Source organism: Aplidium turbinatum, chromosome 18, assembly GCF_918807975.1.
Source record: "Aplidium turbinatum chromosome 18, kaAplTurb1.1, whole genome shotgun sequence".
Classification (NCBI taxonomy): Eukaryota; Metazoa; Chordata; class Ascidiacea; order Aplousobranchia; family Polyclinidae; genus Aplidium; species Aplidium turbinatum.
In genome coordinates, this window is record NC_137489.1 from 9,945,207 (window position 1) to 9,962,229 (window position 17,023).

The 17,023-nt window shown below is 35.1% G+C and overlaps 1 protein-coding gene across 1 annotated transcript; it reads left to right on the plus strand.

Moving 5' to 3' along the window:
- The first annotated feature begins 780 nt into the window (after positions 1-780).
- LOC145787711 (nociceptin receptor-like) lies at positions 781-16,783 on the plus strand. The gene is made up of 8 exons (XM_082599511.1): positions 781-1,127; positions 1,753-1,914; positions 4,781-4,899; positions 8,070-8,209; positions 9,412-9,510; positions 12,251-12,450; positions 13,329-13,487; positions 16,107-16,783. Exons 1-8 carry the CDS (start codon positions 882-884, stop codon positions 16,260-16,262), a joined length of 1,281 nt encoding a protein of 426 aa, XP_082455637.1. The 5' UTR covers positions 781-881; the 3' UTR covers positions 16,263-16,783.
- Positions 16,784-17,023: the final 240 nt, after the last annotated feature.

Here is a 17,023-nt window from a genome sequence, read left to right on the forward strand (position 1 = left end):
TTCTTGCAATAAAGTGTCGTTATATTTTTAATCAGCAGTAGCAATATTAGAAACACAAGTTAATAATACCAGCTTAAGTTACGAGAAAGAAAGATATACTTTCAACACTGTCCCGACTGCTTGTTGATATGTCTTGTCATTCACATAACATTCCAAATCGTTGGAATTCAAGCTCAGGTCTGAAATTACAATGCGATAGTAAGAAAAGTGACGCACAAAAGCTTTTCAGAAATCCTGACAAAGCCTGTAAACTGGCACCGTGTTTTTGTTACCTATCGTACAGCTTGCGTGTGAAGTTCTGTTTCTGTCGACGCGAACAACCAACTTAAATTACTAATACAGCCCAAGGACGTAAAAGCGTATGAAAAGGCCTATCGCAAATTGACAAACTTCTTATTGTTTTTGTTGTGAATTTAAAGCAATTACTCAAAAAGCAATGGAATACTTGAGAACTTAGCACTACAGTTGTGATGTTTAAAAGTCAAATAATATTTTCACGTAAAAATTTCTTCAAATTGATTATGTCACCCCGACCGCTACAATTTTTTGCGATAGGTTTTTCTGTTGTTTTGCGAAACTTTTATGTAAAATTTTCCACAAGCTCTTTTTTTTTCAGTTTATAAATTCAGGTTTTCAATTGCAGCTTACTCTGTGCATTTCCAACCTCATTAAGGTGGCAGTAAATTTCTGGGTTTGCAACAGGTTTTAAAAAGCTAAGTTTGCGTAACCGCAACCATATGGCTTTTGTAAAAATGATAAGTTTTTATTTTAGGTTTTTAACGTTTTTGTGATCCTGTGAGTTTGTTTTTCTATGGAATTAAATGGCTCGTGATGCTTTGTATTGAAACACACCAAAGACAAAGAAAACAACGACTGTAATCATGACCGCTTATTCTTCTGAAGACGGGATGATGCTGGATTATCTTGATATGATGAACATCAACAGCAGTGATGCAAATTCCTCTTATGATGAGTGGGGAATGTGGGTAAAAATGTATGAAGAAAACAAAGACAAGGTTTCCGGGAGTACTTTGTTAAATCTGTGTATCATAGCAACAATTGGTTTCATTGGAATCATCGCCAATCTGATAGTGGTCGTTGTCACAATCTTTGGAAACACAAAACAGGTAGTTTGCATCTATGTTGTTGTCTTTTTCGAAAACATTTTTTTTTTTTTTTGAAAAATTTAGAAACAGATTTTTGAAGACCCGTAGGTTGATAATTCTTCGTGTAGCACATGGATAACGCATTTAAACTTCAGGATGATTTGGTGATTTATGCCTTCAAATGTTCATCTGAGCACCGATATCGCTTTTGTTGTTTAAAGCTGATAAACAATATGGAGCTGCTTTATTTCAAACTTATTTCAAAACAAGCCAAGACGACAAATATATGTTGAAATGAAGTATTTAAAAACGTTTTCAAAATATTTTTGTTTTGATAACAACCCTTCCACAAAACTATTTTTTTCCGTTTACGAATATTGAGCTGCTTACAAAAGGTTTTGTTATTTAATATTTCCTTAAATTGCCTAATTGCATGAATCAAATTTGCATCATTATAAAATATTTAGGCTTTTACTGCCACCCGAAAAAGTTTGAGACTATATGTTGCTGCAAAAATGCTATATTACTGCACTAAATACTTTCCAGCTTTTGCTACAGTGTTGTTACAGGTTATACGTTCTAATTACATTACTTTAGTAAGATTCCTCTCTGTTCAAAGTTTTAAATAATTAAAATAATTTTCCAGAAAGAGTCGTCTTCGATAACTTATGTGACAAACTTATCGATTTCCAACTTCGTCTTTTTACTCACCGTGCCATTCAGGCTGGTAGAAGATGTTCACCTTGGTTGGACGTTGGGAGAAGCGCTTTGCCAGATTATAACTTTGATCAAACATTTAAATTTTTCGGTAAGTTGTTTCATGGTTGAGTTTCGCAGTGCACGACCTAAGTGGAGTCGATACTTACAACGTGTAGAAATCCATGTTTTTATCAACTCAGTGCAAATGTTACAACAGAAATTCCAAAATAAGACAGCGCGTTCGTTGTACACGTGTTTTGTTTCACCCTTTTGGTTACAAATAGATCTTCATACATTATGGAGTCTCTGCTAGTAGCGTACTGCTATTGATTTTACCTGATGTTGCTCATATGGTATAAGCAGGTCACTTACAGTATTCCCATGTTGATGCCTTTAATGAAAGTAGTTTCAAGCGCCTGGCATCGTATCAGCGTCTCACGTAGTTTTAATGCTCATTTAAGTTAAAAATAATAAGCGTTTTGAAGCCTGTAAATAACGCTGGCAGTTCTGCACCACACAGGAGACACCAGTCACACCAGTTCTTAAACTCAGCAAGCACAACCTTTTTTTTACAAATGAAATTTCCATTGTGTTTGTAATAAAACCGATATCATAATTTTTCATTGCCGGTCAACAACTGCTGCTGACACAATCAGAAAGCCATGCTAGTTTGGCTAAGCAAATGGCGCTCTTCTCGTTGTGTTTATGCGTATTGCATGTCACAGAAGAGAACACATATTCTGGTGACACTGTGTGTTTATCTTCCCCTCACAATTCTCAATTTTGGATGGTTTTAAGAAAAACGTAGGATACCACGTTTTGACATGTTTTGGTATTACCTAGTAAAACATTTTTTTTTGTGAAATGCTATAGAAAAACTGTCTTTAAAAAACTGTCTTCAACATAGTGTTATAATACTTAAAAAATGCAAAATTGCGTTCGGCATTCTTCTTTGATGGTCTTTCAAGCAAGCCAATAGCCAAGCTTTGCTAAGACAAACTTTAGTTTCAAGGCATATTTGTTTGCAAACGAGTTTGATAAAACGTTTGCTTCTTGACTGCAAAGACGAAATGCAATTGAAAAATTTAGATTTGTCGCACAAATCGTGCAAAAATGTTTTCGGATCACAAGAAGTCATTAAACTCATTTTATGTTAAATACGGTATATAGAGAAAATTGCATTTTCACCTAAAGTGATGATGAAAAAGAACTTTCTAAATTTAACTTTTCTTTATCACGTAAAAACGTCTACAAAACTGCAAAATCATGCAGGTGGAGAAAACTTGCAAAAAACACGGTGAAAATATATCGCGTAACAAACAGCAAGATTTTGTTTTTTGGCAAGGAATGTAAAAAATTAAAATCTTTCATACACAACAAGTAGACCAAGGTCTTTTAGTGCAAAAACTAAAACCCTTGAACTTATTTTGACAATAAAAGGAACATTCTTAACATTGTTGACATGAGAGTTGCTGTTTTAGAAAGTTCACCATCGCAACGCACTGTTGACTATTGAGAGCGCTATCGTTCAAAGAAAATCGCTTTCTGTTTTTGCTTCTATCTCTAGAGTTACAAATGATCTACAGTGGCGGATGTAGAAAAAAAAAATTTGGGGTTGGGCACCAAATCTTCAACGAAGCAACAAATCCAAGAGAAAATAGACAATGCAAAATCTGAGATTCGAAAAAGCAAATAGTTAGGCCGGAGTCTGGAAGGTTTGCCTCCTAGAACATTTTGACAAAACTTCCCTTGTATTGGTCGATTTCTGTATGTTTTTGTTTTTTTTTGAAGTAATACTGTTTCTTTTCAAGACGTACACATTGTATTTGACCAAATTTATTATATAACTTATAACCGGATTCCTGAAGACTTAGAGCTACAAGAATGGGTTTAAATTCAATTTAAGTTTAAAGCATCTTTTACGACCACAACTATTTCTGAAACCACGCATGCCTAAAATTTAACAAAATGACTTTTTTCTTCCCCCCCCCTTTTTTAAGGGGGGTGAGGGCACTACTGACAATCTACCAATACAAACTACAAACCAAAACCGTGTTATAGCAAGGTTTGACCTTTGACTACAAGGTACCTAATTGGTATTGAAGAATACTTAACATTCATGCATGTATAATTGGTTACCATTCCGACAAATGGCATCTTTATGGTTTAGGACAGGGGCCACCAAACTTTTTTCTTTGAGGGCCGGATTGCTGCAAGATTTACAGCTGCGGGCCGGATGCAAATTGCGAAAAGATATACAACCGTTTAGAATCTCGATTGACTTGAATTGAGCACAATAAATAACAAAGTCAGCGGTAGAATAGCAAAGTTGTGATAAAAATTGAAAAGTTGCTGGAAAAGTTATCCCCTGCTGTGATACACTACAGGGCATCGTGCTCTTGAAAAAACAATACATCTTTCTAAATTTGGCCTAGGCTGTCCCGGTGTCCCCATTTGTGGTGGTCTAATGATAAAAACAGAACACCAACATTGTAGGCTGCCTGGTGGAAAAATGTACAAATTCAACATACAACAACGAACTGTAAGAACGAAAAATTTTATCAAAGAAGTCTCTATTACACAAAAAGGCAAAGCCAAAGACGGTTGCTAATGCCAAGAGATGCACGTGAAAGAAGAACTTTTTTCCTTAATAGTTGTAGTGCAGCTGTTAGTTCCGCAGCACGTGGCGGGCCGAATGAAATCAGTTCGCGGGCCGGTTCCGGCCCGCGGGCCGTAGTTTGGTGACCCCTGGTTTAGGAACATATTGCAAACAAGCAGACGAGAACATGACCCACCAACTTTTACAATTACTTAGTGATCATTGTCAAGTTACCAACTAGTATGCAACCGTCATAACACGCACAATAAACCTACAGTAGTACATCCCACAAAAATGTCTCTTGCAAACACAGTCGTTCAATAACTTTTTTGTGACTGTAAAAGTCACTAAACAACCTATTATGTTTTGTTCAAAGGTTGTTGCTTTGTTCCTGATGGTGATGAGTGTGGACAGATACCTGGCTGTCAACAAACCGTTAGCCGCGAACCATTTGAGGTCGAATCGTGCGGCTATATACGCTTCTTTGTTCGTGTGGTAAGTTGACTTTTCGTTCGGTTTAGTTCGTTCTCTGACAAAGCGAAGGTCAAGATAAAAATTCAAATCAAACTAAAATTATTTTACTTTGCGTTGGAGACATTTTAATTTCAGGTCGGTCTGCCACAGCCAGAAAATTGGCCCTTTTTGCATTGATTCAACATCTGCAAACCCTGAATCAATGTGAAAACTCTGAAGCTCTTCGATCTGCATAGAATTTACAATTTTAGTAGTGATGCAGACGAAACTACCTCGTGCATTCCGAGACTTCCCAAACTGTGTTACTGACTGACTGTTATCGGTCCTTGAACGTTTGAACTTTCTGTTATGTAACAACAATAAAATTCACCTATGTTAGGAAGTGCAGACAGAAATGCAAGAAGCAAGTAAATAGAAAAAACAAAATTAAAAACTTTAAATCAACGTTTAATTGTCCATGGATTGAACCTATTGCAACTTCTACAACAAGGTGATGAGTACAATTCATACTCATACAGAGTAAGATCCGTAGCCGAGTGGTGAGAACGTCTGCACGACGTTCGAAAGGAAGTGGGTTCGACATCGCTCCAGAGCACACGGCTGTGTCTCGACACACTTAATGAAAAGACAAAATAAGGGGAGCAGCTGACTTGAAGAACATTTGCCACTTTGCTGCTTCGTGTCGTCTGTTGTATCGCATCAGTGAATGCAGTGTGCTGTATGTTATCGCAATGGGTGCAAATAAAAGCATGATTACCATTTTTTTGCAACTTTAAATACTTTTCTAAATTGCGATAGGTTTTGCCATTTGGGAAATTCACTTCGTTTGCGAATAAAAACGAATGAAAAGAATGGCTGCAAAGACAAACTCTGCTAAAAGCGCGAGAATTCATTTGATAACAGTCGCAACAGTCTAATGGAAATGATATTGTTTCAGATAACGTGTTTCACATTTTACACACAGCTGCTTCTGCTTTGCTTACAAACCAACATTTGCATAAGTATGCAAGAATATCTGAATGCATGTGTATCTCAATAAATCTTCGTATAGATTTAGCTCCCAATAAATGCTGTCATAAATTGGACAGAAAATAACTTGTGTTACAATCAATGGCACGGGTGATAATTTTTGTGTAAAAGTACAAAATACTTGCTACAAAGTGCGATATCCCATGGGAATTGCAGACCCAACAAAATCTTTAAATCTATTGGTAAAAATGCTTTCTATTTTTCACTTTTTATCGATCTGTGTAATGTACAAGAAAACTACAACATAAACATTGTACCCGTTTATGTGGTATTTTTCTCGACAACGCTTACAGTGTTAAGATAAGTTATAAATACTTTTGGTTTGATGATTCCAAACGGTATGTAGCCTGTGCCTTCATTAGGCCTAGCACGTCACAAACGTACCTTGTCAAACATGCGAAGGTTCACACGCAGCGCTAAACCGCAAAATCAATATCAGCTGACGCTTAGTCAGTGATGTTATGGTTCCTGGAATTACTCAAAGTGGGTGGAGACAATAAAAATAGCTACTGCTCCCATCTTGTGTTGAAGTTGTATATGCATTCAAGGCCGTTTGCAACAAAATACATTCAAACTTTGAAATTATTGCTTTCGACGCATTATATTCTTAGCTTGGTTTCTTTTCAAGGGAAAAATAGTTGTTTTGTTTTTTTGCAAATTTGAAGAAAAAAAAAACAATGTGCAAATTATTCAGACTTGTGAGTGTTTAGCATAAAAATAATTCGAACTACTTCGTTTCGATACAAAGTCATTTGTCGTGACACCGCATCAACGCAACATTGTTGTCACGAATTTCATTTTGTCTCGGCCATGCAGTAATCGTTTTGAACGGCCCTAATAAGTAACCGTAACAACCTATCCAGAAAAACCCTAACCCTAAACTAACCCCTAATCTTAACCTAAATTCTGATCATGAATCAAAAGGTTTCGCGCTTCCAAGTGAGATCTCGCACCAAACTGGTTTTTATGCCGCTTAGTTTATATAGCAAGTTAGGATTCTTTTAATCAATTATAAAGTAACAGTTTTGTGAAAATGACTCATTTGCTTGGTGCATACACTGGTCTACAGTTCTAAAAACAAAGATTAACTGGTTCACTTGAGTTGCTAAAATTTAAACAATGTACAACCATGATTCAGCAAATTTTGACCAGTTTTTAAATTTTTTAAATTTACAATATTGTATGGAAATTTTGTTTACATAATGAGATGGAAATATTGAGATTACAAGGAGAGTTTAAAAAAAACGTAATAAAGCGTCAGAAAATACAAATGCAAAGTATTGTATTAGCCACCAACTCAATCATTTGTTTCATGTGGTGCTAAGATTGATTTTGATCAGCATGAATTTATTTCTGGTTGGTTTTGTGGCATCTCCTATTTCTGTGATAAAACTGGTTGTCTGCCATTTGCAACTTTTCTTTTTTCGATTTGTTTCGGAGATCACCATGTGCTTCGCTTTTCTGTAATGATGTAACAGAATTTAAGAAAATACATTAAACTTTACATTGACTGTGAGTGATAAACGATAGAAATACGATATCTTAGCAATAGCAACTATAAAATTAAGAAAGTGGCTCTTTCTCGAAATAATAAAATAGAAAAGTCACTACAAACAGAAACAACTTAAACGGTTGTAATTTTTGTTGCATTTTGCAACGTTAGTTTAGCCAACTACTTTCACCACATTTTATGAGCTCAATTAATTACCTAAACAACTAATGAAAGCATCTAACTGATGATAGAAAGGTTGGTGGTTCGATACCTGCCGACAACACATGGCTGTGTCTTAAAAGACACTCGCTAACACGCGTGAAAATAAACTCGACACTGACTCCCCTACCTTCCTTTGTATAGGCTATTTGTTATAATTCGAATTTTGAATTATCTGGAGTAGCCTAATCCTGTGCTTGATAATACAGCAATGCAGTTTGGTAATCTAATCAAGTTATTGCAAATTTGTGTGTAGTAGTTCTACGTGTTTTGTTAATTGCAACAAATACGGCTTTGTAGATAAAATAAACTACTATTCTAGAAGGAATATTCTGATGGGCGTGGAGGGTTTCGTTTTCACACAATCATGCAAATCATTTTAGTCAGTTTTAGTGCATCGATCCAATCTCAAATAAAATAAAGCTTTATATTTTAAAACCTTTCTTTCCAGGTCGGTATCATTTGCGGGTGCGCTCCCCCTGGCACTGATGCACACCACAAAAGAAGGTCTGCGATGCGTTCCACACTTCCCTGATCAACCTTTCATAAATATAACTGAAATTATTGAATCCTTTGACAACCAAACTAAAGGTATATAATCTCACTCTGTATGCTTCGATGATTTTATTCTTTCTTTATACTTGTTTTTATGCTGTGTATTGTTGTTACTTTATAGTGTTTTGTTCCTGATTGTCTTTTTATTTTGTATTCATTGGTAGCTACCAAAATTAGGTTTTATTAGAGGATTTATCACTCCCCGGTTATAACCGGATATAGCCAAGACACGGCTATAATTTCCAAATAGAGAAGTGCTTTCCAACCGGTAGGCCGCGAAAGGTTTGGACTTATTGCAATTTCCCTGAACTCAAACAAAACTGTCTTTACGTGCAACCGGAGCTTACCCAATACCCATGCATTAACAAAGCTTGCATTGAAATTTTCTGCCGTTCATATCTGTGTGAGTGTGTGATTAAGATTATTCACCTGTAAGTTTAGTAATGTTGAAGTCCGATAAGTCTTAAACCTGATACTCTAATGCTACGTGGCATGTGAGCTTAATTGGCATAATTGCTTGTGTTAGGCATTCCTATTGTTTTACTTCTGTTCCACGTTTAATTAGTGCTTCATTCTAAATTTGTCAAAGTATCTAATTAGTAGAGGGCACCACAAAATCGTCAATAAAAATGGCCCACAAGTCGAAAAGCACTGCTATGCGATGACGTATTTCAAACCATAACTTAGAAAACTTTGATGTGACATACGCATACTTTGGCACACACTTATACGTCACCAATTGGATAACTTTAGATTTTGAAAGATTTACCTAAAATAGAATTTACATTTTGTTTCGAATGTCATTTTAAAGAGTGAAATTGGCCGTCCAATACCATCCTAAATGAATTCTGTCGTCGATTAAATTAATCATACTGTGACTGTCACGCAGTTCTCATGTAAACCTGTTCGTTTGAGATTGCATTGAAAAATTTGTGATTTCTGAACGTTTGGGCATTCTGAGTAAGAGCAGTTAATAAATATAAACTGTGTTAATAGTTTAGTAAATTAATTTTTCAAACAAAACTATTTTTGACTTAGTTTCAAATTTTAATTTTAGCTTGTGAGTTTAAATTTAAAAGTCAAATCAATTCTAAAACTATAAAGATGAAAACAGATTAGATTCTGTAAGGCTTGTTACGCCCTGAAGTTAAGAAGAGATTTTGGAATTTATGTTTTTATGTTTGACCAACTTTATGATCATTTTTTGACATTGTTTTGTGCGTTTTTCTCCTGAACAGAATCTCCTATGTGCTATTACCAAAGACAATCGACAGCTTTTGCCACATGGATAATTTGCAACTTCTTCTACAGTTTTTTGATTCCCTTCTTGGTTATCAGTAAGTCATTCTTGTTATCTACATTCTACAGTAAGTACAATTATCTCGCTTTTGCATTTCTTCAGCTCTTGATTTAAACAGCTTTGTAGGCTATTCAGTTTCAACTTTTAGGCTTTCCTCATTTATTAAGAAATAAAATGTGATAATTTTTTTAAATTTTGCACGGTTGAATAATAGTTTTTCTTTAGCAATCACCGCAAAGAAAAGTTTGTATTTTAATGAATCCGCATATTCGCAATAACGGTCAGTTTCACAGTGACTGCGTAATGCACCTTTCCCCTCCGGTGCAGAGACACTCATTCGACAGTTAATCACGCAGAATAACTTTGCTTTATTGATACTGTATTTTCCTGCATAGGATTATCCCCTTCTAGCTCAGCATCAAAAATTTTTGAAATTGTTTTTATTCTTAATTATCACGTTTATTTATTTTATTTTATTTTTATTTCACACCGCTGTTTCCGAGTGAAACAAGCCAAATTTCTTGGAGTGATTAAATGCTTGATAATTAAAAGCTAGCTCATCTTCCCTCTAAATCCCTTTCTTTTCAATTCACAAGAGATAATTTCAAACTAATAATTCTTCATAAGTCATTTAAATTTTAAATGCATGATGTTAAAGCAAATTATTTGGTTATTGAATTTTTGATTAAGCCATGCAGTATTCATGGGCGTATGGTGCGTTGCCATGGTGGAAAGCTCATTAAAGTTGGATATAAAAATATTTACAAATTAAATTATTTATGAACTCTTCCGATTTTTGTGTTGCTGATTCAAGCACCAAGCATTGCTAAGCATAGCAAAACAATTAAATAAATTTTCGTAAACACGTAAATTTCTAGGTTTAGACGTTGTTAAATTGGGCTAGGTTAGTTTTTTTTATGCCGTTTAAGTATATGCCATATTAAACACAATTCAACCCTTCAGATTTTTTTTTCAAAGGTCATTTTGCTTTGATCTCAATGAAAGTTTACTGTTAAATTTAATTGTATGATCGAGTATACGTTTTTAATTTTTTTTTTAACAAACGATAGGTAGCCCAAAGCATCATCACCATCATTAAACTATCATAAAGCATCATTGTGTGGGACAGGTGATACTTTAATATTTTGAAACTCACTGGGCGAAATCTCAATGATGAGGTCTTTCTGTAACTTTATTGTAAAAAAGCACTGGTGCAATTTATGTCGTAATAATGATTGGAATATGATTTGTTTGCACATTATTGCAGTTTTTGCTGTAACTTATACGGTACCTTACAAGCTTGATTGCGTTTTGGGTCTTTTAATATTAAGAAAAAAAATCCATTTGAAAAGCAAGGTTTAAAATCAACGTAAAGAGAAAAATTCCACTAACATAATTATAATTAGCTTGCATACCTATGCTATGCATAACAAAGCCTGCCACACAGGGCACAACCCAAATGGAAGTAAGAATGAAAAATGGCTTTTGTGATCAAATGCGAAGGCAAGTGTTCCAAGATTGTTAGTTTTTTTCTTTTGTATCCCAACGCGAGTTGCCCTTACAAAAGTGACATTATTGCTATTACAGTAGCGTTACAGAATTTTATCAAGCAAATATTTCAAACATGTATTATGTGGCATAAATTATTTATTACCCTTTCACAACGTTATATGCTTGGATAAATCTTGTTCAAAATCAAACCAATCTTTGCGGTTACTGGATCCTGCTACAATAGTTTGCATAGAAGCTACTTGTTAAAAGCAAAAATTGGTGGAGATAGGAAAGAAAACGTCAAGGAATGATAAACGGCAACCCAAGCAAAGCTGCACCCCACGTGCAAAAGTTAGTCTTTCCTACACCACCTTCTCAAATCAAAATTGCAGCAAAGTAAAAAGGACGTAGCCCATACGGACAATTTGACTCTGGGCAGACACATAATCAACCTTGATTCAATTATCCGACCGTAAACCACTGATATTTAACCATCAGACGGTAAACTACAACGAATTATGTTAGACAAAAATATCATTTTAGCCTCCACCGGCTAAAAGAAATCTGTACGGCAAAAGCATTCAATCGAGGGTAAATTTACTCATTGTAGGTATAATCAAAGAAGGAGCAGAGGCGGATCCAACAGCTGCCTTAGGGGGAGGATTTTAACAAAACATAATCATATGTAGGTCTAAATCAATCCGACTTTACAAATACACCCCAAATAAAGTTACTTTTCTGTGTTTTTGGCCGCCACTATCAAGGACTAAATTCTGGACATTTTGGTTTGGTTTTAGAAGTGTACTGAGTGCGTCTGCAATCAACATTACAGAATTACTAGATAATGTGTATAGACAAGAACAGATACTTGCTACTGCAATTGTGTTTGTCGAGGTTGTGGACTGCAGTTTGAAACTGAACATAGAATTGCTGAGATTAAAATTCTTGAAAGGCGTTATAATGACACATGAATTATTTCAAGCCGTGTAAAACTGCATTGAAAAAAATTAGTTTTAAATTGTTATAATTTATCTCAGAAAACGACATAAACAAAAAAAATATATATTTAGTGCTTCGTAAAAACTATAAAGATGTTTTCCGAAGAGATGATGTTTTCATCGACCCACGGTCTTTCTTGCTACCAAGGGTGTCATTTTTAGATCATGGTAAAAAATCTATTGCTTCAGCATTTTAATTTACATTTTTTTTCTATTTGCTATTTTTGTTAAATAACAGTTCATTACACGCTATCATTAATTATCATCATTATTATTATTTTTTTTCAGTATGTTGCTATTGTGCCATTGTACAACGTGTAAGGCATCCGTCGGCCATTGTTAACGCCAAAGGGAAGATGCATCGTGGCATAAAGCGGAAAGTGACGCAGATGGCTGTAATCTTAGTAATATCGTATGCAATATGCTACATTCCATACTACGTGTGGCAAGTAGCCCTTCTTATTGGAGTGCCTGTTAACCAAGTCACGGTAGGTGTTTAATTTATGTTCATGACAACTGTCATTACTGCTTCATAGTTTAATACAAAAAAATTGTTGACCTTCTAGCAATTTAGTATCATTTTCACTTAAATTATTTCGATAACTGTTGAAGTGGGAGAAACTTACCTTCTTTGGTTATGAGATTTCTAACGGTCAATTTATCTTATCTTTCTGCTCGGTATTGAAATTCTCATTCTATTTGTGGGTTATTCAGAAAAACTATCTCGCCAATTTTCTTATTTTCGTGAATTAAAAGACGCGATAGCATCTTTTTTTAAGCAAATACTAGCATTTTTGCATTGAAAACTACTTTCGAAGGCGTCAACGTAACAACGCGATGTTTACTGCGGGAGATGGATTGTGGCCAATTTGCAGTCAAATAACAAAAATATTGAAAGAAGCAACTGATTGATATTTTGAGATAAATCGGTTCAATAAAAAACAAAAATAAAGCCAGAAAAACACTTCTTGCACATTACTGTCTTTTTTTTGAGAAAAATAGATGTTATTACAAGTTTTACGCAACGTTGTAGCTCTGAGAAACTGCCATGATAAAATGTGTGCCAACATATAATTGTATTTGAATCCTCCAGCCAATGATTGACAACTGTGACAAATCCTGAGGTGTCTGAAGCATTCATAAACTTTGTAAGGATGCAAACTTGAAAATATATTTATTATCAGAAACTGTTTTTGTTTATAAACGCTAATCACCGTTAGAATAACGAAAGTTTTTCATCACAGTTGAAACCTTGTAAGCAGATTGCTGTATTCATTAAATTATTTTTAACGGCTTGATTGACAATTCCAACAAATCTGGAATACGGCCCGTTTGTAGTTTAGCTAATGGCTTCTTTCTTCTTCAGATTTGTGCCCACGTACAAAAGTTCAACATTATCATGGCATATGTCAACAGTGCGTTACACCCTATCGTATATGCTTGCACCAGTGGGCAGTTTAGCTTGCAATTTACGCAAGCCAAACGCAAACTGCCCTGTATTGGAAATATGGGAAGATATCATACTGTAAGTGCTTTGAAGCCGAGGAACTAGCTTTCTTCTATAAAAGTTGATTGGGCACAGCACAATACTTCGGTACGACCTTGCATGAGGCATGCACACACTGTTGTCGTCCCCGTCTTACCAATAAACGCTTTGTGTGCTTTTGTTGCTTTGGTCTAGGCTTGATTCTATCACAAAAGCATGAAATACCTTTGCCTCAATGTTGTAACGTTTTCACAAAGAGACTAACAAAGTTTTAGCAAATTAACTATGAATTCAACAGACGTTCTAAATTGAAAACGTGCAACCACAGTAACAACAACACTAAGTGGTACTTCTGACATGCATTTTAATATAGTTAGCCCAATTTTTCTTATGCTTTTTGTACACTTAATAGGCTTTCCAGTGGTTTAGTGTGAGTGCAGCTTTAAATTTTATAAACATATCGAACTTGTGACCACGTCTGCTTTTTGTATAAAAAAACATGTTATATTTAAAATCTTTGGAATGACTCGACCTGAAATCGAACCAGGAGCTACAAAAAGCTTTGACGGAGGTATCGAACATTCGGCAACTGTAGGCTACTGGATATAATTTGACAGAGGCTGCTTTGAATCTGTTAGACAAGGATCAATTGGTTAAAATATTACAAATCAGCAAAGCGTCCGTTTAACGATTTCAAATGGTCATTTATTGCAACACAACTGATTGAAGGCCTAGGAACATCTCTAGCCGTTACTAAAATGTTAACACAAACCTTGATAGCTAAGATAAAAGCTGATTGCTGCTGCACGAATGTTTCTTTATGAAAAGGGCGTTGTGGAGAAACATTGCCGCTTGCTCAAATGCAACAAAACAGGCATTCTTTAATGAAACACTTTGCGCCACTTTATCGACAAACAACAAGTTGTTTTAAATGTTATACGCTGATTTATTGGCACCGTAAGCATACAAATACTTGTCAAAGTGTATCTTTTAGCTTGAGGTTTTAATATTGCATCTCGGATGTGTAGATTCTTATCTGAAATAGCTTTATCCTCTAAAATCGCAGTTTACAGTAGCCTACATGTCAAGTATATTCAAGATTCATGTTTGAGCAAATTTTTTGTTTGAATATTCTAAACTCAAGCTGAAAATACGCTGCCTTTCACCCAGTGCACAGAATGCAATATCTTTTTTTTTCAATATTTGGAATCGAAATTAAATTTTAATTGCATTTTTTGTGATATTTTTTTATTTGCTTCAAAATTAGCTTTTAATTAAAACTAATGTCACTGCAGGGACATTGGACCGGTGAAATTAAGCTTTATCAAACATCAATTGTTATATATGCCATTGATGTCTTGACCAGACCAAATTTGTAATGATATTTATCGTCTCTTCAATGTAAACAGAACAAACTGGCTAGTAGCCTAATTGATTGCTGGAGGTGTTTTCACCAGTTTGAAATTAAGCTTTTGGTGATTAATTGAAATTGCGCAATAAACCTTGCCTTTTGTGTTGACGTTAATTGAAAAATATATTCTTTTCAACATTTCTAAAATAATTTAAATTTTAATCAAATGAATTTCCTTTGTGAAAGTGAAAACAATCCACGTAATTTCGAGGTAGGCTACTTAAAAAACTATCCAATGTCAGCGATATAGGGCAACAAAATGTTATTGCATTCGATGCCGTTTGTTTTCATGTGAAATTCAAATGCGAGCAGTGGTGATAAAAGCACAGACAAAACCGACACTACAGTATAAGAGAAACGCAATAGTGAATAGTTTCCACGAGAAAAAAAAAGCAAAAGCAAGAAAAACGACAGAAAAGTAGCATTGTTAGACAAGCTAAGCGATTCCAAACACACAATTAGCTACGTTTAACAAACGAATGAAAATTCCATCTGAATTATATTCAAACAGTTAATTTTGCATGTTCAAGTCAGATACCTTATTTTAGTTAGTACTAACAGCCTGTCGCATCAAGTTATTTTTTCGAAATATACACACTGACATTTTGAAAAGGTTTGGATCAATAAATCCGTTTTGTTGTTGTTGATTGATTGATTGTAGGAGTTTTTATCCTGGGACTGAGAAAGCTTCTTTGAAAACTTAATCCTGGCATGGTTGCAGAGGCTTTGAACCACTGACGCAGGCCTGGTCACCTAGTTTTGACAGAGTGAAATTTCCGTTAATTGTTGAAGTATTGTCTGTAAATTATCTCATTAATAGTAACCGCTGAATGGAGAGCTGTCCTTGAAATGCATTGCTCAAGCGCACACCCCGAGAGTCGAATTAACGCCTCTTGATCTTTTTTATTTTAATCTGGCAGACAAATGGTGACATGATTTTTTTTTACTTTATAAACGTTATCAGGGTGAAAATAAGCAGTGTGAACTAAGCTACAAAACCATAGCTACCATGCACTTGTTCACAGTGAAATCGTACACATATCACTTTAAAAACAAGCCAAAACTTCACTTTGTCAATCTCGGTAACCAAGCTGGTGCGCCAGTGGTTCAAAGCTGCTACACGTATGCGAAACGGCCAGGCTTAATTTTCTAAAGACGCTTCCTCAGTCCAAGGTCGAAGATTCTCACATTCAATTAAATCCTGTGCTTTGCAGCCTGTAGCCTAAACAATTTTTTTTGTTTCTCAGAGCTTTGTGCATGCAAAGACTGCCATGACAAGCTTAAATGGAAGCAAGGACATAGAGTCGACAAGAAGCCCAGGGGCGTCTCATAAAATGAACAGTTCGAAAGGAAGTAGCGATGAAAAAGAACGTTGCCTTTCAATGACGTCAACAGAAGCTTGAATAAAGATGAAACGAATAAATTTCGAATAAATGGAACAGCTTTTAGTTTTTATGAAATGTGATTGTTGTACAAACAATTTGTTGGTGTTATTTGCTAAATGAAGCAGCTTTAAGAGATGGAAAACGTAGTCATCAGATGATGATGAGCCACGTGCATAAACTTGTGGTTGCAGACTCTCAGCAAACGCTCAAGCACTTGTAGCAGGCGCAAGCGCTTTGGCATTGGATAAAGCGTAAATAGGCCTACCATAAACTTCACTAACGTAGTTTTAAGCTTATTTTTTAGGCTAGCTAAAATTGCTATAAGTCCAGCTAAGATATATATTTTTCAATAGTTAGTATTTTAGCTTCAATTTTATTTTTATTGTTTTAGTATTTTCAATGTGATTTCGCTTTGACCATGGCTTTGACCAACACACCTCGAAAAATATGATTTGTTTATGCTTTAATATATGAAGTTCATTGTTTGAAATAAAAGCACTTTCTCCTAGTTCTGAACCAACATACTAAAATCTGTCAATGATATATAATTTTGTGAGCAACATTACACAAAGCAATCCAATTCTGTAAAAGGTTATAACATGACCTACTTTTTGTTCAACAAACTGTGGCCGTAGTTATAGGCCTACTACTTATCTCGAAAAGTGCCCAACTCCGCGAGCAAAAATGTGCATGGACAAACTCCATCACAAAATTATGTGTTTGAGTGCGTAGCCTATTATATAGCAATAGGTTTATCAGTAATCAACGTTTAAAAAAGC

Coding starts and splice junctions, on each gene's coding strand:
- LOC145787711 (XM_082599511.1), top strand. CDS start 882: ATGACCGCTTATTCTTCTGAAGACGGGATGATGCTGGATTATCTTGAT. Junction 1,915..4,780: donor TCAAACATTTAAATTTTTCG/GTAAGTTGTTTC, acceptor TTTTGTTCAAAG/GTTGTTGCTTTGTTCCTGAT. Junction 9,511..12,250: donor GATTCCCTTCTTGGTTATCA/GTAAGTCATTCT, acceptor ATTTTTTTTCAG/TATGTTGCTATTGTGCCATT.